Source organism: Lynx canadensis, chromosome B4, assembly GCF_007474595.2.
Source record: "Lynx canadensis isolate LIC74 chromosome B4, mLynCan4.pri.v2, whole genome shotgun sequence".
NCBI classification, from domain to species: Eukaryota; Metazoa; Chordata; class Mammalia; order Carnivora; family Felidae; genus Lynx; species Lynx canadensis.
Genome location: NC_044309.1, coordinates 35,773,954 through 35,799,482, shown reverse-complemented (window position 1 = coordinate 35,799,482; position 25,529 = coordinate 35,773,954). Strand labels below are relative to the sequence as shown.

The 25,529-nt window shown below is 42.3% G+C and overlaps 1 protein-coding gene across 1 annotated transcript in view; it reads right to left on the bottom strand.

The window, feature by feature from the left end:
* Positions 1-25,079, bottom strand: part of CACNA2D4 (calcium voltage-gated channel auxiliary subunit alpha2delta 4) — a 111,576-nt gene extending 86,497 nt beyond the window's left edge. Inside the window, exons 1-8 of the mRNA XM_030322829.1 lie at positions 24,904-25,079; positions 21,061-21,142; positions 19,169-19,285; positions 13,869-13,928; positions 11,539-11,701; positions 11,045-11,176; positions 860-920; positions 50-200 (exon numbers count right to left, since the gene is read on the bottom strand). Of these exons, the coding sequence (XP_030178689.1) occupies positions 50-200; positions 860-920; positions 11,045-11,176; positions 11,539-11,701; positions 13,869-13,928; positions 19,169-19,285; positions 21,061-21,142; positions 24,904-25,079 (942 nt within the window). The remainder of the gene's footprint in view (positions 1-49; positions 201-859; positions 921-11,044; positions 11,177-11,538; positions 11,702-13,868; positions 13,929-19,168; positions 19,286-21,060; positions 21,143-24,903) is intronic.
* Between the last annotated feature and the right edge of the window lie 450 nt (positions 25,080-25,529).

The window sequence follows — 25,529 nt, the reverse complement described above, 5'->3', positions numbered from 1 at the left end:
AGGTTTTTTTTCTGGGGAGAGCTATTCTAGAATAGGAAGGCACATTTACCGCAATGATATTAACAAAATCATTCTCCCCCAGTGTGTCCAGGATGGTGGAGATGGTGTGCTTGGCGATAGTCATCCGCAGCCCCTTCATGCTGCCACTCGTATCCACTACAATCACTATGTCCTTGGGAGAAGTAGCAGCTTGTATATACCTTTAACAGAAAGAAAGCACAGGCCAATAATGGGAAAACTGAAGCCAGAACAGCCACCCAACTGAATCTTTTGTTATTTCTATTCAGATTGTGGCTCAGGTGTACCCAAGGTTCAGGGCAATGATCCACCAATGCTAGTTTTTATCATGTCCCATAACCACTCAGCACAGTTCTAAAGCCATTTTGGGGTCAAAAGTTGGGACTGTGCTCATCTAATGGACGTATCAGGTGGGAGGAAGGTTCAGTCCTGGTGGTAACCCTTGTCCTTTTTGTTTTGGACCAGCCAGGGTCCTGGAGGGACAGGCAGCAGGAAGGGAGAAAGCTGGATTTCACCCTCAGATTCCATTACAAATCTGCCAGAGGAGCGGTGTGAAGGGAGGGGAGAGTCTGGCAGAGGGTTGATTTGGAGACAGCTCAATGTGCTGGAAAGAGGTTTGGGGTAAGAAAGACAAATGTGATGAATCCTAGAGCAAGGGCAGCTGCAGAGAAGGGAAATACAGCTGGCAACTCTTCCTGCTTTTGCATTGGGTTCAGGTTCTACACAACTGAGGCCCTTGGCTGGTGGTGGGGGTAGGGCAGTGACTGGAGGAGAACTGGGCAGAACCCAAAGGTTATAAGAGAGATACCAGCACCAGACACCGTTCCCCTGGAGCTCTTACCAGCCACGATTTCTGCAGTCAAAGGCAATGACTCCATTCTCATCAGGCGTCCATTTGATGCCTGGGGAAATAAGGGCTGGTTCTTTTACCAGCTCAATAAAGAGCACTCAGTAAAGAGCACAGAATGTCCAGTTTGGCCACCCCCAAGGCAGGGCCAGCAGTGGACCTGGACAGCAGGTGTGGGACCACTAGATCACACCCTGTAAACTGAGGCAGCAGGCAAGGAGGAAGGGCAACTTATGGAGGGATACCTACCACCAACACTGCCCAGACCCAGAGTTGGGGTTACTTTTACAGGCCCCTCAAAATGTGATACCTGGGACCCATTTGTGACTGAACCTCACATCAAGTTGTAGAAGGGGAAGCTTGAAGGAGGTATGACAGTTAACATCCACTACCATCAGCAAAACATGGACAGAGCGATAAACAGCCAGGTACTCTGTTCTCTAGCTCACCCGCTTTACTCAGCTTAATTAAGATCGCTGGGAGAAGTGATTTGGCTATAAGACTGTAAGCTCCTTGAAGTCAAGGATTCCAGGGCCTAGTATAGTGTCTAACATAGTACCTAGCAGAGTTGATGCTCAATAAATGTTTGTTACTTGAATGAAAAATGAATGAATGAGTACGAAAGGTCTTACCTTGAGCACTCACAGCATGCTTTTGTCTTATTCATCTGATCAAAAACTTGGATAAATGTACACAATGCACAGATAACACTGACATGATCAATGATAGAATCTCTTTTGAAAGATTTTAATGGTTGGGAATAGTGAGTTCAAAATAAGGAGATTAAAAATAACAGGTGAAAGTGTAGTTGGTTATGTTTGGGCTACAAAAAAGGTTGTGTCAGTATCATGAATGTCTAGAAGCTCCAAGGGATCATCCTTTTCCATAACAGTTAGACTTCAGATGAGGTACACCCTCTGAAGCATTGCTTGTCTCAAAGGTAGGAGATGTCTTCAGTGATCATCCCCCCAAAACCAAACAAGTGAAAGCCGAGTTTCAAGAGTGAGAGGCAGGGGCCCGGGCAGCCAGGAGCCAAGGCCTGGAAGGAAGAAACAGGACCAGAGCATGGTGGGAGCTTGAGTAACAATGGCTCTTATGTAGACCTGAAGGCAGCTGTGAGAAGTAGGGTTTTCCAAAGGACACATTCCTATAGCAGAAGCACAGGTGTGGGGAATCTGATCCTTAGAACAATAATGAGGAGGAGAAACTGTGTCTAAGGTTCTCAGTTCTGAACCAAAACCTTGGAAGAGGGGTTTAGTGGTCCTGGTGGGGGTACCCTCAACTCCAAGAAGAAACAGAAGTGGTCCTCTTGGGGGGAAGCTTGACTCTTGAAATGGTGTGGCCTCACAGGTAAAGATTACCAAAAACACAAGAAACAGGCAGTATGAGTGAGAGGCAGCAGAAGCAAGAACTATCAGCTGTATCCTCCCAAGGATTACAGGTATTGAAACTACCAAATACAAAGTAGAAGATAGCTATGTTGGAGAAATCATCAGGAAGAATAAATAACAAGAAGTGATTAGGAACAAAGAAACAGCCTTAAGAATATGGAACATTTTTCTAAATGTTGAAAAAAATGCATAACGGATTATGCAGACAGAGGTCTGCGTAAGAGAAAATCCATGCATTTGAAAGATTCCCCCAGAGACTAGAATGAGAAGGTCTAATATATATCTGGCTGGGGCTGTAGAAAGAGAAAAGGGAGAGCGCGAGGAAAGACAATGGTCACAGAACTGATGTTGGCAAATGCTCTAGGACTGAGAAACAGTCTGAATCCATAGATCTAGAAGGCACAGCATATCCCAAGCAGGATAAATAAGATATCCACATGTAGACACATAGTAGTGAAACCGCATAACTCCGAGGGCGAATATATACATACATACATACATACGTTGAAAACAGCCAGAAAAGCGAGAATGCTTACAAAGGAACAGCAGTTAAATTGATAGCAGATTTTCACAACATCAATGGAAGTCAGAAGACAGTAGAAACACAGTTTTAAGGTGTTGAGAGAAAATAATTGTGAATTTAGAAATGCATTCCCAGCCAAACAATCATTAAAGAATACAACAGTTTTGATAGAGAACAACAGTGTTGTTTTCTGAAATCTGCTTGGGGGTTTCTAGTTCCTCTGTGCTATTTCTCAGGGGTGTGTCATCAAATGCAGGCTTAGTCACTCCTCTCCAAAAAAAAAAAAAAAAAAAGACTTGGCCTTTTCTGTTTAAATGAGATGACAACAGGAAATGATTTGTGTAACTCCTAAGAATAAAAAAGGATGAATTAAAAAGCAAAACAAAAAAGTGGGGATAAAATAAAGCGGTTATAGATAAACAAAGCAGGAGCAATTTACCACCAAGAGACCCACCAGAAAGGAACTTCTGACATTTACTTCAAAAAGGAAAAGGATCTTGAAAAGACAGCTTGGGATGCATGAAGGAATGGTGGGCAAATAAAATAGTAAACAAAGAGTCCATTCCAAATAGGCATGTCTGTCTCAAGTAACAGCATAGTATCTAATTTGTGGGGATCAAAAAAGGGATATATTACATGACAATAGAATGGAAGCCAAGGTGGGAGAAGTGGACGTAAGCACTTTTGTGACTGGAGGAAGAGTAAAATATTATTTACTTTTAACATCATGTGTTAAGTATGCCTGATAAAATTTCAGGGGTAATTACTAAAAGAAACAGAAGGATAAGTTCTAAACTGATAGAAAAATAGAGAAGTAATGAGGGAAGGAGATATTTATCAAAAATGCCAATCTCTGAAAAAGACAAACAAAGGGGAAAGAGGAAACATAAAAATAGAAGGGCCAATAAAAATTTTAAATATCACATAATAGCATGTTTACAAATTTCAATACAATAAATGTAAACAAGTTTAACTTGCCAACCAGTAAAAGACATTGTCAGTTTGGATAAAAATTGAAAAGCTATGAGCTATTTTCAAGACATATGATTAAAGGAAAATGACATAGATGGTTGGAAGTAAAAGGAGGCAAAAAATATGTATTACCCAAATACTAGCCAAGAGCAAACTGGTATCACTCTGTGGATATGAGACAAAATAGATTTATAACAAAAAGTGTCAAAGGGGCTAAAGAGAGTCAAGCAGACATAAATCAGCAAAGAAATAGAAAATTTAAACAATGCAATTAACAAGCTTGATTACCAACATATGCAGAATTTTTCATCCAACAATTAGAGCTCAAATATTCTTCTCAAGCACATATGGAATACTTATAAAGTTTGATGACGTACTTGATGGCATCTCAACTAACTTCACATAAATCAGTACCACATATGCCATGTTTTCTGAATGCAAATAAATTGAATTAGAAATTTATAATAAAAAGATAAGTATATGTGGAGAAACGGGAGCGCTCTTGCACTATTGGTGGGAATGCAAACTGGTGCAGCCACTCTGGAAAACAGTGTGGAGGTTCCTCAAAAAATTAAAAATAGATCTACCCTAGGACCCAATAGCACTGCTAGGAATTTACCTAAGGGATACAGGAGTACTGATGCATAGGGGCACTTGTACCCCAATGTTTATAGCAGCACTTTCAACAATAGCCAAATTATGGAAAGAGCCTAAATGTCCATCAACTGATGAATGGATAAAGAAATTGTGGTTTATATACACAATGGAATACTACTTGGCAATGAGAAAGAATGAAATATGGCCCTTTGTAGCAACATGGATTGAAGTGGAGAGTGTTATGCTAAGTGAAATAAGTCATACAGAGAAAGACAGATACCATATGTTTTCACTCATATGTGGATCCTGAGAAACTTAACAGAAGACCATGGGGGAGGGGAAGGAAAAAAAAATTAGAGAGGGGGGAGCCAAACCATAAGAGACTCTTAAAAACTGAGAACGATCTGAGGGTTGATGGGGGGTGGGAGGGAGGGAGGGTGGGTGATGGGTACTGAAGAGGGCATATTTTGGGATGAGCACTGGGTGTTGTATGGAAACCAATTTGACAATAAATTTCATATTAAAAAAAGATAAGTATAAAATACTTACATATTTAGAAATTTTATAAATTAAAAAAATTTTTATATTATATATGTAGAGAGAGAGAATCCCAAATAAGCTCCATGCTAAGTATGGAGCCTGACATGGAGCTTGATCCCATGACCCCATGATCATGACCTGAGCTGAAATTGAGAGTGGAATGCTCAACTGACTGAGCCACACAGGCACCCCTATAATACGCTTTTAAATAACTAAAAGATCAAAGAAGAAATCGCAAGGAAATTTAACAATATTTAGAAGCAAATGATAATTTAAACACTACCATAACACCAAAAACACAGGCAATAACTTCTGTGTATGAGAGGACACAATCAATAGAGTGAAAAGAGAACTACAGAATGGAAGATATCTGCAAATTATTTATCTGATAAGAGGTTAATATCTACCAAATATAAAGAACTACAACTAAAGAACAACAAAAGCAAACAATCCAATTCAAAAATAGGCAAAGGACTTGAACAGACATTTTTCCAAAGAAGACACACAATGGCCAATAAGCAGGTGGGAAGATGCTCACCATCCCTAATCATTAAGAAAATGCAAATAGAAACCATGATGAAATACCACTCATATCCTTAAGATGGCTACTCTCAATTTTTTTTTCCACATGACAAGGATGGGGAGGAATTGGAACCCTTATGCACTTGGTAGAAATGTAAAATGGTATAGTTACTATGGAAAACAGTATGGATGTTCCTCCAAAAATTGAAAACAGAATTGCTATATGACCCAGGAATTTCACCTCTCAGGACATACCCAAAATAACCAAAACCAGGGTCTCAAGCAGGTATTTGTACATCCCTGTTCATAGTAGCATTATCCACAATAGCTAAAATGTAGAAGCAGCAGCTCAAGTGTCCATCTTCAGATGAATGAGTAAATAAAATGTGATCTATCATACAATGAAATATTATTCAGCCTTATAAAGGATGGAGATTCTGACATATGTTACAACATGGATGAATCTGGAGGGCATTACACTAAGTTAAATAAGCCAGGCATAAAAAGACAAATATTGTAGGATTCCACTTATACAAGATACTTAGAGTAGTCAAATTCAGAGAGATAGAAAGAAGAATGGTGGTTGCCAGAGGCTGAGAGGAAAAAGGGGCGGTGAGTTATTTTTTCAAATTGGTAGAGTTCCAATCTTGTAAGATTAAGACAGCTCTGGAGATGGATGGTGGTGATAGTTGCAAAATATTATGAATGTACTTAATGCCACTGAGTCATACACTTAAAGGTAGGTAGGATGGACTAGTACAAATCATACTAAAATTTGTATGGAACAGCAAAAGACCCCCCAAATTGCCAAAGCAATCTTGAGAAAGAACAAGGCTGGAAGAATCAATTGCTCTGATTTCAAACTATACTACAAAGCTATAGTAACCAAAACAGTATGGCATTGACACAAAATAGACATATAGATCAATGGAATAGGACGGAGAGCCCAGAAATAAATTCACAATTATATAGTTAATTAATCTACAATAAAGGAAGCAAGAACATACAATGGGGAAAAGATGATTTCTTCAATAAATGGTGCTGGGAAAGCTGGACAGATAAGTGCAAAAGAATGAAGCCAGACCACTTTCTTACACCATATAAAAAAATAAACTCAAAATAAATTCAATACCTAAATGTAAGACCTAAAACCATAAAATTCCTAGAAGAAAACATAGGCAATAAGTTCGTCAGTCTTAACAATATTTTTTTTTGGATAGGTCTCCTCAGCAAGGCAACAAAAATAAAAATAAAACGGGACTATATCAGGACACCTGGGTGGTTCAGTTGGTTGAGTGTCCAACTCTTGATTTCAGCTCAGGTCATGATCCCAGGGTCATGGGATCAAGCTCCGCATTGGGCTCTGCACTGAGCATAGAGCCTACTTGAAATTCTCCCTCATCCTTTCCCTCTGCCCCTCTCTCCAACTTGGGCTCACCTGTGGTCCTTCTATCTCTAAAATAAAAAAATAAGAATAAAAATGGGACTACATCAAACTAAAAAAATTTTTCAGTGAAGGAAATCATCAACAAAAGGCAACCTACTAAATGAGAGAAGATATTTGCAAGTGATATATAGTAAGGAGTTGATATCCAAAATATATCAAAAACACTCATAAAATTCAACAAAAAAACCAACGTGATTAAAAAATGTGCAGAGGACTTGAACAGACATTTTTCCAAAGAGATGCCCAATCGACACATGAAAAGATGCTCAACATCACTAATCATCTGGGAAATGCAAATCAAAACCATAGTAAGATACCACCTCACACCTGCCAGAATAACCATTATCAAAAAGACAAGAAATAACAAGTGCTGGTAAGAATATGGAGAAAAGGGAACCCTTATGCACTCTTGGCAGGGAATGTAAATAGGTGCAGCTACTCTGGAAGACAGTATGGAGGCTCCTCAAAAAATTAAAAACAGGACTACCATACAATCCAGCAATTCCACATCTAGATACTTATTTGAAGAAAATAAAATGCTAATTTGAAAAGATATATGCACCCCTATTTTCATTGCAGCACTCTTCACAATAGTCAAGATATGGAAGCAACCCAAGTGTTCATCAATATGTGAATGGATAATGAAGATGTGGTGTATATGTACAATAGGATAGTACTCAGCCATAAAAAGAATGAAATCTTGCCATTTGCTAAGTGAAATAAGTCAGAGAAAAACAACTACCATATATGTGGAATCTAAAAACAAATGAACAAACAAAAACCAGAAAAAGACTCATAGATACAGAGAACAAACTGGTGGTTGCCAGAGGGAAGGGGTTGGAAAATGGGCAAAAGAGGTGAAGGGGATTGAGAGGTACAAAGTTCCAATTATAAAATAAATAAGTCACAAGTATGTAATGTACAACATAGGGAATATAGTCAATAATATTGTAATAGCTTTGTATAGTAACAGAGGGTAACTAGACCTTTCTAGGTGATCATTTCATAATGTATAAAAATATTGAATCATTATGTTGTATGCCTGAAACTAATATAATATATATTAATCATAATTCCATTTTATAAGTTAGGGTGGCACATTTTATATGTATTTTACCATGATTAAAAATTTTAAAAACCACTACTAACTGCACCTGTGAGATGCAGCAAAAGTGGAGCTTCTAGGGCCAAGGTATTGCCATAAATGCTTATTTTAGACATAAGGAAAGGCTTAAAATTAAAGCTAAGTGTCCAATTTAATAAGTTAGAAAGAAGAACAGTAGAACACACTCAAGGAAAGGGAAAAGAGGAGATAAGCTCAGAGCTGAAACACATGACTTGGAGAACAAAGATGCAATAGAGAGCAGTCCACGAAGACAAAAGATGATTCCTACCTAACAAAATAGAGAAACCAGTGGCAGGATAATGAAGAAAAAAATGAGTAATACTATAGATAAAAGGGGACATAATTATAGATACAGCAGGGATTAAAAAGATGATAGAATAATAGCTTCCTGGAAATAGTTTTGAAAACCCAGATGAAAGGGATGGATTCTTAGAAAAAGAATTTTACCAAAGTAAGAAGAAATAGAAAATCTTATGAGTCTTGCAAGTATTAAATATATTGAAGTGGTAATTTAAAATATCCCCATAAAGAAAACATCAGGTCTATATAGTTTTATAGATGAATCCTAACAAACTTTTCAAGGAAAGGATCAGTCTAACTTATTTAAATACTTCTAAGAACCAGAAAAAGAGGGAATACTTCCCAGTTTATTTTTTGAAGCTACTATAATTTTGAAAACCAAAGACAGTATAAGAAAAAAATTTACAAGACCATTTCACTCATGAGTGCAAAAAAATCCCAAACAAGATCATTAATAAACTAAATCCAGCAATGCACAAAAGACTAATTTACTATGATCAAGTTATGTTTTCATATCAATGTAAGGATGGATTAACATTGGAAAAGTCAATAGATAATTAGACAAATGCCATAATAGGCATTCACAGAAGAAGAAATACATACAATACATGACATATGAAGAAAGAGATACTCAGCTTCACAACTGATCAGCCAAATGCAATGCCAGACCAGTGAAATACCATTTTATACTAAAGCGTTATTAACAAAATCTTTTAATGTTTAACAATACCCAGGATTTCAGAAAATGTGGGTCAACAGACTCTCTTATTCATGACTGGTGGGAATATAATTGGAACAAGTATTTTGGAGAACAATTTTGCACTTTCTTGTCATAGTTGAACAGTCACATATCTCATAACCTAGCAATTCCATTCCTAGGTACATACCCAAGAGAAATTCTCAGAATATGTCTCAGGAGACATGTATAAGAACATTCATAGCAACACTGTTCTTAAAAGGAAAAAAAAAACAGAGAAGAAAAACAAAAAATTGCAAACAACCCAGATAGGATCAGGAGGATGAATAAACTGCCATATTGGCCCACAAGAATATGATATAGAAAAAAATGACAAAGTACATATGTGACATATGTGACAGCCCAGACGAATCTTGCTAGTATAATACTGAATGAAAAAGCAAACTCTGAAAGTCTATACTCAAAACCAGTTTAATAAATTTTAAAAACAAGCAAAACAAAACAACATATTGTTTAGGGAGATGCCTGTGTGTTTGTAAAAATGATATAAAACTAAGCAGAGAGCCAAAAAAGTCAAATAGAGGGATAACTTCAAAGTGGAGAATAGTTGTTACCTGGTCAGTTGAAGGGGGTGAAATCAGGAAGAAGTCAGAGGGGCAGAGGCCAGAGGAGGAGCACATAAGTAAATAGAGGTTTGGTAACATTCTAGTTTTTGCGTTGGTGATGTAAATACAAGCATTCACTGTATTATAAATAAAAATAAAAAAAAAACACAGAAATAGGCCTGCATGGACCCATGAGAACAGTGTACCATGACCGTGGATTATGGTCACCCCAATACTGTGCACCTAAGGGCTGATATATATCTATAAATGTGGGTGCGGATGTGAGAAGTTGCCCTCCCCTCTTCATAGACTGATGGGCCATATCTGGACTGTTTTGTCTGCACACAAGTTGATGTCTCTGGATGTGGCAGAAATGTGCAGGAATTGGACCCTGAAGAAGACCTGAGGGACATGTGAGTTGTCTTCAAGCATTTTAAGGGCTGTTCTAAGGAAGAGGGATGAGCTTGCTTGTTGAGGCTGCAGAGAGCAGAGAAAGGAAGTGACTGGTTGTGGATTTGGGCAGAGAAACAGGGGCATGCTAAAACCCTGTGTGTGAGTTCTAAGATCCCTGTGTCTTCCTGCAGAAGAATTAGCTTTTCCAGCCTGGGGACACAGAAGGGTCTTTTAGGACTTCTGATTTCCTGTCTCAGAAAAACAGGGCAACTTCAAGACTTTCAGGAGTGTGCTAAAATATAAAAATGGGTTGGAGTAAAATGCAAACCTTGTGGTAGATGTTTCTGTTTTCTACTTTTATTGATGGACATGGGACTTTTCCCGTGCCATCTATTAAGTTTGCCACTAATCACATACTAACTGGTGACACTTTGTGCATTGCTGTTGAAAACTTCAAGTGAGGGCGCCTGGGTGGCGCAGTCGGTTAAGCGTCCGACTTCAGCCAGGTCACGATCTCACAGTCTGTGAGTTCGAGCCCCGCGTCAGGCTCTGGGCTGATGGCTCAGAGCCTGGAGCCTGTTTCCGATTCTGTGTCTCCCTCTCTCTCTGCCCCTCCCCTGTTCATGCTCTGTCTCTCTCTGTCCCAAAAATAAATAAACGTTGTAAAAAAAAAATTTTTTTTAAAAAAGAAAACTTCAAGTGAATATGCTCCATTTCTCCAATTAGAATGTAAACTTCTTAAGATCCAGAATTGTTTTATCTTCCTTTGCATTTTCCACAGTGATTTTCATAGGACAAGAGTTTAATGTGGGCATTTTGTGATTAGTTACCATGGTGTTTGATAGTTTCATTCATTCATTCATTCATTCATTCATTCAACAGCTATTTATTGTAAATGTGCTTATCATGTTGTGAAGGGTGTCAAAATGTGGGTTGGAGATGCTTTTGGACAGGAGGGGCATCCATTCACTGGGGGTCTGAGTGCCAGGGCCCATCTTCAATGTCTTTATTGCCTTTGTCCCAGAAAAGCTCAGAAGACCATGGAGATGCCTCCTGATATCCCTACCTGGATAGATCCTGAAGAATCCAGTGGAGCTGCCAAAATATTGCCATGTCAGTGTTGGGTCTCTTTGGAAATTCTCCACAAAAACAGTGTTCAAAGCTTCAGACATGTAGACTCCATTTAAAATATCTGGGTCTAAAAGTTGAAATTATAGAAAGAACTGCAGAGAAACTAAATCAGAAGAAACAGTGACCATCTTTCACATGCCAAACACACACGCAGCCTGCAGTGCTGTTGTTTACAACTTTCTGCTACGTTGCATTTGGCGAGCCACACTCACACCCTCTAATCCAGGAATGCTGAGTTTTCTTCCAGCCGAAACTGGCGTAGAATACTTTTTCTTGTTCTCCCCAGTCAAGGAGGTTGGAGAATCAGATTAGACTCCTCAAGTCTTCTCAGGAAAATGGAGGCAAATCTTTAAAACTCACCAGTACCACCTAACAACTACAAACTGTTAAGAGAGAGTGCCAGGTTGCAGGGTGGGGCAAAGGAGCTACCTTTGTTGTACACGTTCGTGGGCAGCTGCACGCTGCTGATGGAGGTGTTCACCATCAGGTTGCTGAAGTGCGCATTGGATTCAAGGACAAACTCAGCCCCCAGCTCCACGTAATTGCCATTCTCATCCCTCTCGTTGATCAGGACAGAGTTGTAATAGTTAAACTAGGGGTGGAGGGAAAATAGCAGCACAGAGACAGTGTGGACACAAGAGACATACAAGGTGAGAAAGAGAAAGAGAAATGGCACAGATCAGAGCACTCAGATGTGAGAGGTGGGGTCAGATGGGCTGACAGCATCCATACAAGCAACATCCATGGACAACTGAGGCAGTGACCTGTATTACACATTTGGACAAATACAGATCCCAGACAGTTGGAGAGCATGGTTGATTCACTTGGTTTTTGATGTAAGTTGTCTAGATTACTGCCTCAGTTCTCCACTTTGTTTGTCATGTGTGGGCATGATCAGATCAGAGCCAGAGGGGTAGGTAGAGGTCCAAGGTGAAGTAAAGAGACAGGGGCAGCCTCATGGGCACCATCAATTTTCTTCCAGTGTAGGAGGGCTCCTAGGAACCCAGAGTGGTGGGTCCTGAGAGGTGAGGCTTTTCTCTTTAGAAAACAGCCTTCAGCCTGGGCCCGAGGCAGGGTCTGTGGCCCCCGTGTCCCTCTGAGGAGCCAGCAGTGTGCTCTCTGCCTCTAGCATGTAGTGTTAAAGGGTCTACTTGGAATACCACACTTAGAGCCATGATCAGACCTACCCCACTCCCTCCACACCACCTGGTTCACATCTTGAACAGCCCCCTCAGGGCACCCTATGTCTTGCCCCACACCACAATACTGCTGACTGCAAGAGCTTTCTTTCTTTCTTTCTTTTTTTACAATCAAGAATTTATTTAAGTTTTCATCATTTTTTTAGAAATAAAAAGGTCTAAGGACAGATTTGCTTTTTAAAGCAAAAAAGTTGCAAAAATGAAAAAATGATAAAATGTAGTTTTGTTATATCTTAATTGCTTAAGTGTGTTCTGTAAATTCCAAATAAGTAAAATAATATAAAAAATATTTTCAAATCTTTATAGAATGAAAAGAAAACCACAATCATTAAATACTCTTGGATTTCCTTTACTCCTCCCACAGATGAATTCACAAATACATAAAAACTGACATACATTTATCCTCCTGCTGGTGTTGATCCTATTATCTGGGAACAAGCCAAGGTGAATAACCCTGATTCTGAAAAGTTAATTCCGGTACTCATGGTGGGTTTCAAAAAACTTCTTCGAAGACTGAAGTTTCAAGATCAGATGACTAAGCAACAGCAGACCAGATTAGATATCATATCTGAAGATTAGCGAATTACAGAAGAATCAAACGACAACTATGGCCAAAATTGCACAATACAAGAGGAAACTCATGGACCTTTCCCATAGAACTTTACAGGTTCTAATCAAACAGGAAATTCAGAGATAGAGTGGGTATGCCATTCAAGCTGATGAAGAGCAGTTGGGAGTTCAGCTAGATACAATTCAGTGTGAACTGAATGCACCTACCCAGTTTAAGGGCCGACTAAATGAACTGATGTCCCAAATCAGGATGAAGAATCATTTTGGTACAAGAGCTTTCTAAAGCACAAATCCAGCTGTGTCCCTCCCCTGCTCAAACCCTTCAGTCTGTGACATTCCAGGCTGAGTTGAGGCCAGATTCCTATCTGTCCACAGTCACTTTCTACTTCACCATCCCCTGGACATACAGAACTGACCATTCACAATTTCCTCTATCTTGTGTTTTCCTATTTCAGTGACTTTTCTTTTCCCTCAGCTTCTCCATGCCTTTCCTGTTCAAATCCCACTCAGCCTGAGGCTGGTCCTAATGCCACCCTGTCTGCAGGACTTTCTGAGCCTCTACTCCTTCCCTTCTGCATTCTTGTAACTCTGTTTACCAACTCTTATGGACTTGTTACATATGCCTCATGCTAGAGTTATTTGGTCTATGAGCTTCTTGACTTTTTATCTATCCAGAGGCTAGCACATGGTGGTTGGGCAAAAAATGTTTATGGAATGGGTGGATTGTCCCTCTATGTCCCCTGCCCCCCCAAGTCTTGAAAATTTTCTCTCCTATCTGGTCCATAAATCTCTTCTGAAAAGACTGGAGAGTATTTCAGAATCAAGCTATTACATGGTCATACATATCCTATGCACATTAAAAGATGGTGCTGGACTGTCTACCTTCCCCCACCCCTCTGTATCTTATACCCAAGGGACCCTGGCTCTTGGTGGGGGTTTAGTGATTAGTCATCAAACCCTCCCAGCAGCAGCTCTGGGAGCAGGACTCACCACCAGCGATTCATTGAATTCATGGTTCAGGTCAGCCTCCTCAGCAGCCTCTACCAGATTCTGAAGGATGGAAACACAAAGGGGAGAATGAATGGGCAAAACAAGGCCAGTAGGTCTTCAACAATTTCTACTCCTAAGAATATACCCAAAAGAACTGAAAACAGGTACTCAAACACTAACCTGTGCACAAATGTTTGTAGCAGCACTATTCACAATAGCCAAAAGGTAAATGCATTATTATTAAGTGAAAGATGCCAGTCTGAAGAGGTTACCTGCTGCATTCCAACTACGTGACATTATGACATTATGGAAAAGAAAAACTATGGACACAATAAAAAGATCAGTGTTAGCCAGAGGTTTGGGAGAGGGAGAGATGAATAGGCAGAAAACAGACAATTTTTTAGGGCAGTGAAGCTATTCTGTATGACCTATAATAAGCTAAGTGAAAGACTCCAGATATAGAAAGTTACATACTATACGATTCCATTTTTGTGAAATATTCAAATGGAAAACCTATTGACAAAAAGCAGATTAGTGGTTTCTGGGAGCTGGGGAGTGAGAGTGACTGCTTAATGGGTATAGGGTTTCAGTCTGGAAGTGATGAAAAGTTCTGGAACTCGGTGGTGATCGGAGTTGCATAGATGCATAGAGTGTATCTAATGCCGCAGGATTGTACATTTTAAAATGGTAAAAATAGTAAATTTTATATTATGTGTATTTACCATAATTTTTTTAAACAAGGATGTCAGCATTACAGAACATGATGGGAAGTAAGGAAATTAAAGAAGACACAGATAATGGAAAGATCCCTTTTTATGGATTGGATGAATTAATATTGTTAAAAGGTCCATACTACTCAAAGCAGTCTACAAATTCAGTGCAACCCCTATCAAAATCCCAATATCATTCTTTACAGAAACAGAAAAAAAAGCCACTGTAAAATTCATGTGGAACCACAAAAGACCATGAATAGCCAGAAACAATGTTGGGTAAGGAGAACAAAGCTGGAGGCATCACACTTCCTGATTTCAAAATATATTACAAAACTACAATAATCAAAACAGTTGGTATTGGCAGAAAAAACATATAGACAAATGAAATAATTTGAGAATAGAGAGCCCAGAAATAAATCCATACATTTATTTAAAAATTTTTTAATGTTTTATTTATTTATTTTGGAGAGAGAGAGAGAGAGCGCATAAGCTCAGGAGAGGGGCAGAGAGAGAGGGAGACACAGATTCCAAAGCAGGCTCCAGGCTGCCTGACACAGAGCTCAAACTCATAAACTGTGAGATCATGATCTGAGCTGAAGTCAGACACTTAATACACATGCACCTCTAATCCAGCATTTAAAACAACTGATCTTGAAGGGTGCTAAGTACACACAATGGTGAAAAAAATAGTCTGTTCAATAGATGGTGTTAGGAAAACTGAATATTCACATGCAGAAGAATTAAATTGGATCCTTATCTTATACCAAATACAAAAATCAACTCAAAATAAAGACTTAAATGCAAGACCTGAAATTATAAAATTACTAGAAAGCATAGAGAAAAAGTTTCTTGTCACTGGTCTTTTGAGGGAGCGTGTGACACCCAAAACACAGACAAAAAGCAAAAATAGAAAGGGGATTGCATCAAACCAGAAAGCTTCTGCACAGCAAAGGAAACAATCAACAGAGTGAACCTATGGTTGGCAAAACTGGAGAGCTACATGCAAAAGAATGAAACTGGACCACTTACTTACATTATACACAAAAATAAACTCAAAATGGATTAAAGACCTAAATGTGAGGCCTGAAACTATAAAATTCCTAGAAGAAAACACAGGGAATAATTTCTTTGACATTCACCATAAAAACATTTTTCTAGATAGGTCTCCTCTGGCAAGTGAAACAAAAGCAAAATTAAACTATTGGGACCACACTAAAATAAAAGGCTTTGCACAGTGAAGGAAACCATCAACAAAACAAAAAGGCAACCTACCAAATGGGAAAGATATTTGCAAATGATATCTGATAAGGGCTTAATATCCAAAATATATAAAGAATTTATACAAGGCAACAGAAAAAAAACCCAAATAATACAATTAAAAATGGGCAGAAGAACTGAATAGACATTTTTCCAAAGAAGACATACAGATGGGCCACAGACACATGAAAAGATGCTCAACATTACGAATAATCAGGAAAATGCAGACTAAAACCACAATGAGATATATCTTTGTACCTGTCAGAATGGCTAAAATAAAAAACACAAGAAATAACAAGTACTGATGAGGATGTGGCGAGAAGGGAACTCTTGTGCACTGGTGGTGGGAGTGTAAACTGGTGCAGCCATTGTGGAAAATAGTATGGAGATTCCTCAGAAAATTAAAAATAAAATTACCAGATGATTTAGTAATTCCACTACTGGGTATTTACCAAAAGAAAATAAAGACACTAATTCATCACCACCATCCACCTCCAGAACTCAAAAAAGAAAAGAAAAGAAAAACACTAATTCAAAATGATATATGCATTCCTAGGTTTATTACAGCATTACTTACAATAGCCAAGATACGCAAGCAACCCAAGTGTCCACTGATAGATGAATAGATAAAGAAGATGTGGTGTATGTACAATGGAATATTAGTCATAAAAAAGAATGAAATCTTGCCATTTGCAACAACATGGATGGACTTAGAGGGTATAATACTAAGTGATATAAGTCAGAGAAAGACAAATACCATATGATTTTACTCATATGTGGAATTTCAGAAACAAAGCAAACAAACAAAAAAAGAAACCAACAACAACAAAAGGCTATTAACTATAGGAAACAAACTGACGGTTACCAGAGGGGAGGTGAGTGGGGGATGGGTAAAATAGGTGAAGGGGATTAAGAGTGTACAACTTGATGAGCACTGAGTAATGTTAAAAAAAAAAAAAAAGTCAAAGGACCTGAATAGACGTTCCCCAAAGAAGACATACAAATGAGCAACAGATATATGAAAAGGTACTCAATTTCACAAATCATCAGGGAAATGCAAATCAAAACCACAAATGAGATACCACTGCATACCTGTTAGAAGGCTGTTATTAGAAAGACATAAGATAACAAGTGTTGGTGAGGCTGCAGAGAAAAGAGAATCCCTGCGTTGTTGGTGGGAATATAAATTGGTACTACCATATGGAAAACAGCATAGACATTCCCCAAAAACTTAAAAATAGAACTATCATATGATCCAGCAATCCCACTTCTGAGTACATATCAAAGTAAATGAAATCAGGATCTCAAAAATATATCTGCACTCCCATTTCACTGAAGATAATACCAATAATAGGGAAACAACCTAAATGTTAGTCAACATGATCTCTCTCTCTCTCTCTCTCTCTCTCTATTCTATCTTTATTCAGCCTTAAAGGAAAACTGTTCTACTTGCAACAACATGGGTAAACTTGAAAGACATTATGCTAAGTGAAATAAGCTAGATACAGAAAGACAAATATTGTATAATATCATTTATATGTGGAATCTAAACTAATCAAACTCATAGAAACAATTACCAAGAGCTGATGGGGGAAAGACAAAATGGGGAGATGTTGGTCAAAGGGTATAAAGTTTCAGTTATGCAAGATAAATAAGTTGTAGAGAACTGATGTACAGCAATATGACTTTAGTTGGCAGTTTTGAATGTTGGCATTCTTGAGGTTTGCTAAGAGGGTAGATCTTGGGTGTTCTCATCACACATAAATAAATAAAGGAAGGGAGGGAGGGAGGGAGGGAGGAAGGAAGGAAGGCAGTCAAGGAGGCAGAAAGGGAGGGAAGGAGGAAGGGAGAAAGGAAAAGTGCGAGGTATGGATGTTGGTTGGCTTGGTTGAGATGAATATTTCACAATGTATATGTATATTATTGGGTAATCAGGTTGCACACCTTAAATATACATAATTTTTGATTGTCAATTATACCTCAATAAACCTGGGGAATAAAAAAGACTTGAGCTCCTATTCTGGCTTTTTTAGGGGGCAAGTTACTAAGCCTCTCTGGGTCTCTATTCATATAACTGTATATTGGGTCAAATAATTCAAGCACCAAATCCTAGGATGTGATGAAGAAATTCCACAGGGCATCCCCATGGAAGGGCCCAACGTCTGTGCCCAGAGAGATGTTTTAAACAACACTGAAGATGGAACGAGGCAAGCGTTACTGCCCACGTTGGTTGTATGTGAGGTCACTGTCCCCCTACTGTCCAGGATGGGCTTTCCAGTCCCCAAGTATCTTCTCTGATGCTGAGATCCCTTGCCCCTAAGCTATAGAAAAGAGGCTGCAAATTGTCACTTGTGGGAAAGAAGTTCTCAGTGACTTTGACACTGATGCTTCCCAGGCAGTGGGCTTTGATGGGGATGTGCGGAGCCGGGCAGGATCCTGGTCAGGCTGCAGCTTGCTTTGCCAGCACTGCCAGATCTCTCCCTAACCCCTGTCCTCAGCCTCTCCTGCACAACCTACCACCCAGCTCCATCTCCTCTCTCCTTGTTTTCCTGGCTCCCCAAAGGGAGTCCTTTTGGGGATAACACTGGTTTTGGATGGCCAGATGTCTGGATGGGTGGATCAGGAACTATGTCTCTCCAAGCAGCCAAGTCCCCACAGATATCAGGGCAGTCCCTTCATGCTAGGGAACGGACACATTCTGTTTCTAGCAGGGCCAAGCCAGGCTTGGTGGATGTGCAGTGAGGGAACCACCTGTGCATGAGGCCCAGCACTATAAGTACTTCTGCTGCCTGGATGGCCCTCTGAGCACTCGAGAGCCATGGCGGATGGGTTGGCATACAGAAGAGGAGAAGGTGGGGGGAGGAGTAGGGGAAGGAGAAAAGGGGAGAGGACAGAAGGGAGAGGAGATGAGGGAGCTTCGCTTTTTGAGCTCTCCATCTAGCTATATTCCCTCCCACCCACTAGCCATCCAGCCATCCACCTGTTCATTCAGCAGCTGACTCCTAAGCCCTCACTCTGTACCTGCTCTTTGCCAGTCTCTGAATGTGAGATTGTGATGCGGAGTCCCTCTTAACACTGTAGGTTGATCTTATTGTATTGGACATTGTTCCCTAAGGCAGAACTCAAATCTCAGGCCCCTTCTCGCTCCCCTTGCTTGCCATCATTTTCTCCGTTACAAGGATCTTTAGGCTCATGGGGATACAAAGCAGACACTCATAAGGTAGGAAGAGGATGGTGTGGGAAAGAGGATTCAGGGCCACAACACTGAGTGTCATTTTGGTGTCATGGGCGCTGGGGTGGAACCCCCACAAGTCATAGGACCTGGAGTACCTTGACAGCCTCCACCTTCCTGCGTAGCATGGTTTCCATGTCCTCTGAGAACTTCCTCACCAGCTCCAAGCCATCCACCTCCTTGATCCTCAGACTGGACTCCACATCCTTGTATTTCTGTGTAGGGGAAGTGGGAGAGATGGGCACCTGTGGTCTTGTACATGATTATGTGTGGCCTCCAACCTCCCAACTAGTGTATTCACACCTGTGAAGTCTTGTTGACTGGACTAGAGGCAAGGACAGGCCCTCCCCTTCTTGTATAATCTCCCCCACTAACATTAATAGTTGTCTCTTATCAAATGTCCTCTCTGTTCCAGGAACTCTGGAGATGTGGTGGTTAATATCCTTAAAAGGGAGTAGACCGAGGCTCAGAGAGGTCAACAAACTTGGCCAAGGTCACACAGCTAGTGAATGGAGAACCTCATCCTGGAATTCTGGAGAGCGCCCAGAATTCCATGTTTTTTGTGCAGTCATGCTGCCTCCCTTGGGCTGCTCACAGGGACTGTGAGACATCAGTTTATCTTTCCCTGACACCTAGTGGTATCAGTGTGGCCCCTTCTCACATCCATGTGAACTGAGATTCTCACTGCTGGGGCAGAGCTTGGCAGCAGCTGCAGGTTGCCCAAAGAACTGCCAGTAGGCCTAGGAATTAAGAGAGCTGGGATCAAATCTACTCTCTGGGCCCGCAGGAGATAATCTTTCACCTGGCGTGTGTCTAATGACTCAGTTTGGCCAGCTAGTGGTCATGTGACAGGCGAGTTACTTAGTTTCCTCATCTACAAAAAGTCACATTTGCATGGCTTTAGAGCAGGCTCTAGAATGCTTTTACCCAAAACGGCGACGTAATTACTGCTGTATCTCCCTCACCCCGGGTTGGAAGGCACAAATGAGTAAAGTGCTTTGCAATGTAGAAGCTCCAAGTGAGCTTAAAGGGTCTGAGTTGTCATTGCTGGAGCGGCCTACAGGGAGCGCAGGACTTCCGGTCCGGCCCACTCCCGCCAGCCAAGGACCAGCGGCCGGAGGAAAGGGCTGCAGTGTGGCATTGCGAAGGCATAAAACCCTGGGGGTTTACTCTTAGCAACATTTAGAAAATGGTGAAGATCGTACTCACCTAATGAATTAAAGCGTGAATATAAAGCTCTTAGCAAATGGTAATAATAAAGGATGGCAGGCTATTACTAAAACCAGCCTGGAAGTTATAAATATTAGAGAGAATGAGGTTGTTTATAATCCAGTGAGAGGACAAGCTTGGTGTCAATCTGCTCAAAAAGCAATTAATAAATAAAGGTGTGGAGGGAGCTCGTGCAACATCCTGTCCATCAGACACTGCTTCCCGCCCTGAGCCATGCACGGGCTAGGCCTCAGCGAGGGCCTGTGTGGGCGCTTGGCAGTGCTGCAGTAGGGCTGGAGGTCCTGAGAACTGGAGGTAAGGGAAGCTCTCTCTGCAGAGGCCATAGGCCCTCTCATCTCCTTCTACTGCCCAAGCACCTGCAGGATACTTACCCCTTTCTCCTTCCTCTGCATACCCCTTCACAGTCAGGCGAGCATCCCACTCTGCCTACACCTGCTCCCTCTCCCTTTTCTTCTTCATAGCCACACACCCCCATCTCTCTAACAGCATCCTGGCATCAGCCTCTGGGGCATCTGAGCTGACACTACACTGTGCTCTTGGCCACTCCACCGTACTGCCCCCACTGACTTGCTCTGTGACTTGGGCAAATCATTCCCTCCCCGGGCCTCAGTTTCCCCATCTGCAAATGAGGTGAATGGATTAGATAATCTCTAAGATCCCTTACAGCATGGACATTGGGACTTGAGAACTCTGCTTCTCCATCAGGAAGAAGTCCCTGACTGACTGCCCCCTGTGAGCTCCCTGGAAGGGGGTTACTGACCTTCTGCAGCAAGAGAGAGCCCGAGTATTTGGTCACCGTGTCATATAGGTCCCTGCCGAAGGTGTCTGCCCACAGCTTCACTCTGCCGGGGAATGAAAGTACATGTGTATACACATGCACCACACAGACACACAGATATGGAGACACATATATGCACACACATATATGCACACACACATGCACATAGAACACCAGCGTGTACACACACACACACACGCTGATACACACACAGAGACACACGTAGCACATAGAGAGACCCACATACATACATGGATGCACGTACACACCACCTACACCCAGAAACACCCACAAAGAGCTACCATCCCTCCTGGTCCAGGCAGGAGACCTAGAGGACCTTTTGGGGGCACAGCAGCTGCCCTCAGGGCAAGGCAGATGAGCTGGGAAGCAAAGCCTGATCCCAAACCCCTAAGGGTTCTGGTTTGTGGGTGGAGAACAGAGAGGAGAGAAAGGGAAGAGGTTATGGACAGGCCCAGACCAGGGTGGGGAGGATACTGAGGGTGGAAACAGGAACTGTTTGGTAGCACTGCAACTTTTTTTTTTTAATGCTTATTTATTCTGAGAGAGAGAGAGCACAGAGGTGGAGCAGAGAGAGAGAGAGAGAGGGAGGGAGACAATTGCAAGCAGGCTCCGCACCATTAGCACAGAACCCATTGCAGGGCTGATCCCAGGAACCTTGAGATCATCACCTGAGCTGAAATCAAGAGTTGGATGCTGAACTGACTTGAGCTACACAGGCGCCCCGGGACCACTGCAGCTTCTTAATGGGCTGTGCCCTTCAGTGTGCCCTGCTCAAGGTCACGACTGGCTGCCAAATCCTCTGTTGAAACTTCAGAGGGGACATGAGGCCAGGGACAGAGGAAGAGGCTCTGAGCTGCTTTTGTGGGGCAGAAAGCAGGCCAGACAGGGAGGGTGTGAGGAAGCAACCCCTCACCCCGGGTGCAGGCAGCCTAGTAGAGAAGCCCTGACCTCTGATCCGTCCCCAGAAGTGCACCAAGATCCTGCCACCTGGGCAGGCTGGTGGCATCCTGGGGAGAATACATAGGACTGTGTCTGAGCCTCTCCAGATGGAGCAAAAGGAGCTTGCCCTCATGATCCTGTCAAGGTCCACATTAATTCAATCACTCAACCAATAATTATTAAGGTCCTCCTGTGTGCCAGCCATTGTGCACAGCACTGCAGTCATATCACGGTCCTTCCTCATCTTTGTAAAACCCTCAGTTAGAAGGACACCCCTCCATATACAGATAGCATAATACATGTTTGAAGGGGAGGGGTGCCATTGCAGGGCTGATCCCAGCCCTGCAAAGGGCTGGGGAGGGTAGTGGTGGTACCAGGAGGCTTCTTGGGACAAGTGGGATCTCAGTTCAGTGTTAGAAGTTTGGGAGAGTTTAGGCACCTGGGTGGTTCAGTAAGTTGAGCATTCAACTCTTGATTTCAGCTCATGATCTCACAGTCAAGGGTTCGAGCCCCACATTGGGCTCTGTGCTGGGTGTAGAGCCTGCTTAGGATTCTCACTCTCTCCTTCTGCCCTTCTTCCCTGCTCATACTCTCCCTGTCACCCAAAGAAAGAAAGAAAGGAGGGAAGAAAGAAAAGAAAAGCACAGAAAAGAAAGAAAAGTAAAAGAAGTTTGGGAGAGTTTAGCCTGCCAAAGAGATTTCTAGGTAGAGAGTATAGAAGAGCTTGGAGGGGTCAAAAATGACTTCAGGTTTCTAGCTTGGGTAGTTGAGCTGATGGTGGTGCTATTGAGAATTATCAGGAAGATCAGGAGGAACAAGTTTGAGAGGGTGGAAGGTGATGAGTGTCTCTTGGGATATATAGAATGTGAGGTTCCTGTTGCAAAGCTACTGAGTGCTGTAGGATATGTTGTGCACTGCACAACTCCAGAAGGTACCAATTGCATTATATCTTGGAAGACACAAACTTAAACTTAAAACCTCACAAGATATTTAGAAAGAGCTGTCCACAGGCAATGGTATGTGAGTCTAACAAGTAGAGATAGGGCTGAGAGTCATTAGTACACAGGTAGAGTTGAAATTCTGAAGGTATATGGGCTCTCTCAAGGAGAGTATGGAGCATGAGAAGACCTGTGAGTTGATGAAAAACCCCGGGAGGCACCAACAATCTGGGGGGCAGGCAAAGGGAAAGAATTGCTTGAGGAGGACAGAAGGTCAGCTCAGGTGCCCAAGGAGTCCCAGAGGAGCACAATGTTAATGGAAGTTGAGGCATTGAGATTCAAGTAAAAGAGAGTCCAGGGAGATGGAGCCAGGATGTCTACTAGGTTGGGCAGGGAAGAGATCTTTGGAGATCTCGATGGGAACAGTTTTGGGAGGGCAGTAGAAGCCTGGGCAGGTGGTGGAGGCTGAGGGCTGAGCAGGAAGCAAGGGCACAGCTGGACACAAGGGAGATGAAATGTCATCGGGGTGGAAGAGGATTCAGCAGGAGAGAGAGGTGGGGTTTTGTCAAGGGCCTGGCAGAGGTCCAGCTCCCAGGAAGAGGGCAGGTGCAGATACAGGCAGGTTTGAGGGCTAATAATCTCAGCCAACTGTGGAGGTTTCTAAGTAGATGGTCCAGTCTGCCATTCTCCTCAACAAAGACCTGGATTCCAGCCATCTTTACTCAGCACTCAGCCTATTCCTGGAGTTCCCCTTCTACAATTTTGTTGTGTATTCTGGGGCTGGAAACTTATTCTCAACATCTCCCTCAGCAACAGATAGTCTTATAGCCCAGCAACAGGTGAAGCACAGGCCAAGCTGACTTGAGTTTAGATTCTGGCACTTCCGTTTACTGCCCGTGTGAACTTGGGGAGGTCATCCAACCTCTCTGAGCTTATTTCCTCAAGTACAGAATAGGGAAGCTATCACCCACCTCATTGCATTGCTGTGTGGAGTAAATATATTATTTATAAAGCACCTAACGCTGTACTAAGCATAGAAAAAGTAGAGGTTATACAATCCAGTGTAAACAAGGCTGCTCAAATCCATTGCTCAACAAAGCTAGACATAATGTGCATTGTTTGTCCTCCCTGTCTCCACTTCTGTTAAGAAATGAGGTTGACAGCTGGCTCTGGTAGCCTATTTTGCTGGTCGTGAGTAGCTGGGCTTAGATATGGACTGAGCAAGCTGCCCCCTTTACTCTAGAGTTCTCTGCTCCCCACATACATCGGCATTTCTTAATAGGACCACATGATCAAAGGACGGAAAACTAGACACTCTCAGAGAGGTTGCACAGCAATTGAACTTTATACCAAAATGTAAATGACTGAGAGCAGATTCTTTCCTGGAGCTGGGCTGATTGACAGAATGTAGAAGGGGGCCTGGAAGGAGGCAGAAGGGAAGACTAAGGCGACCAAAGTCCAATTTTACTCAGCTCCCGGTTGCATGAGCCATTTTGTTGGTTTAGAACTGCTTTACCCTTTCAGAATGTCAAAACACAAATTTCCCAACAAATCCTTGGGGAGCCACGACGATCATTTTGAGCTAGCACATCTCCCACTGCCAGGGGCGTAATGGCAGCGATTATCCTGGAAGGAGCATCCATCGGGCCTGCAGGAGCTTGAGATGCTGCTTGCCAGCCAGAGGAATGAGGACCCTCACTTCAGTTCTGCCTGAAGTCAGCAGGTGTGAGGAGTGGCAGGTGGGGCTCCTGAATGGCAGAATGTGGGAAGAAGGGAGGGAAAGGGAGAGTGGAAACCCCCAGGGGGAGCCCTGAGGGAAGCTAGAGGTCCAGGTGGGAAGTTGGACAGAGGATTGAGCTCTACAGGGGGAAGGAAGGGAGGAAAGGGCCAGAAGATTTTAGAGGGTTGGGGTGAACTTGATGCTTACGTTTCCAGAGGAATCTTGGTCTGCGCGTGTGTGGGGGACAGGGAGGTACTGGAGAGTAGCAGGCACAGGATGACCACGGTCTTCTGCAAGGAGGCCCAGGACCCTAGCCATTGGTGACAGGGCCTCCTGCTGTGGGGGGCGCTGGTGTCTAAGTGGAACCTGGAGAGTCCTGGCATGGTGTCTCTGCTGGGCTCAGGGTGAAGGCAGGGAGAGAAGAGAGCAGTCTCCAACCACCAGCTCTGTCTGCCTGTCACCTAGATCCTTGGGACAGCCCCAGGCCTTCTGCCTTCCTGGCAAGCCTGGGGTTCCCAGCTTTGTCTTGTCTTGGCTGCAACGCTTGGCAGGGGTGGGGGTTTCTCTCTGCCCACAGAGAACAGTGCACAGAGGAGCCGCCCCACCCGACCAGCAGGCTCCAAGAGGGGGCTGATGGTCTGAGGGGGGTGGTTGTGACAAAATGAACCCGTTAATCCATTGGCCTCTCCTCTAATCCCCTGCCTGACAGCAGGGAGGAGGAGGTGGCAGAAATGACCTCAGCAGGATTACCCTGATTTGAGAAGACAGGACTCGGTTCATTCCATTAGGGGCCAGAACTTTAAAGAGACAGCCCTGTTCCTGTAGACTTGTTT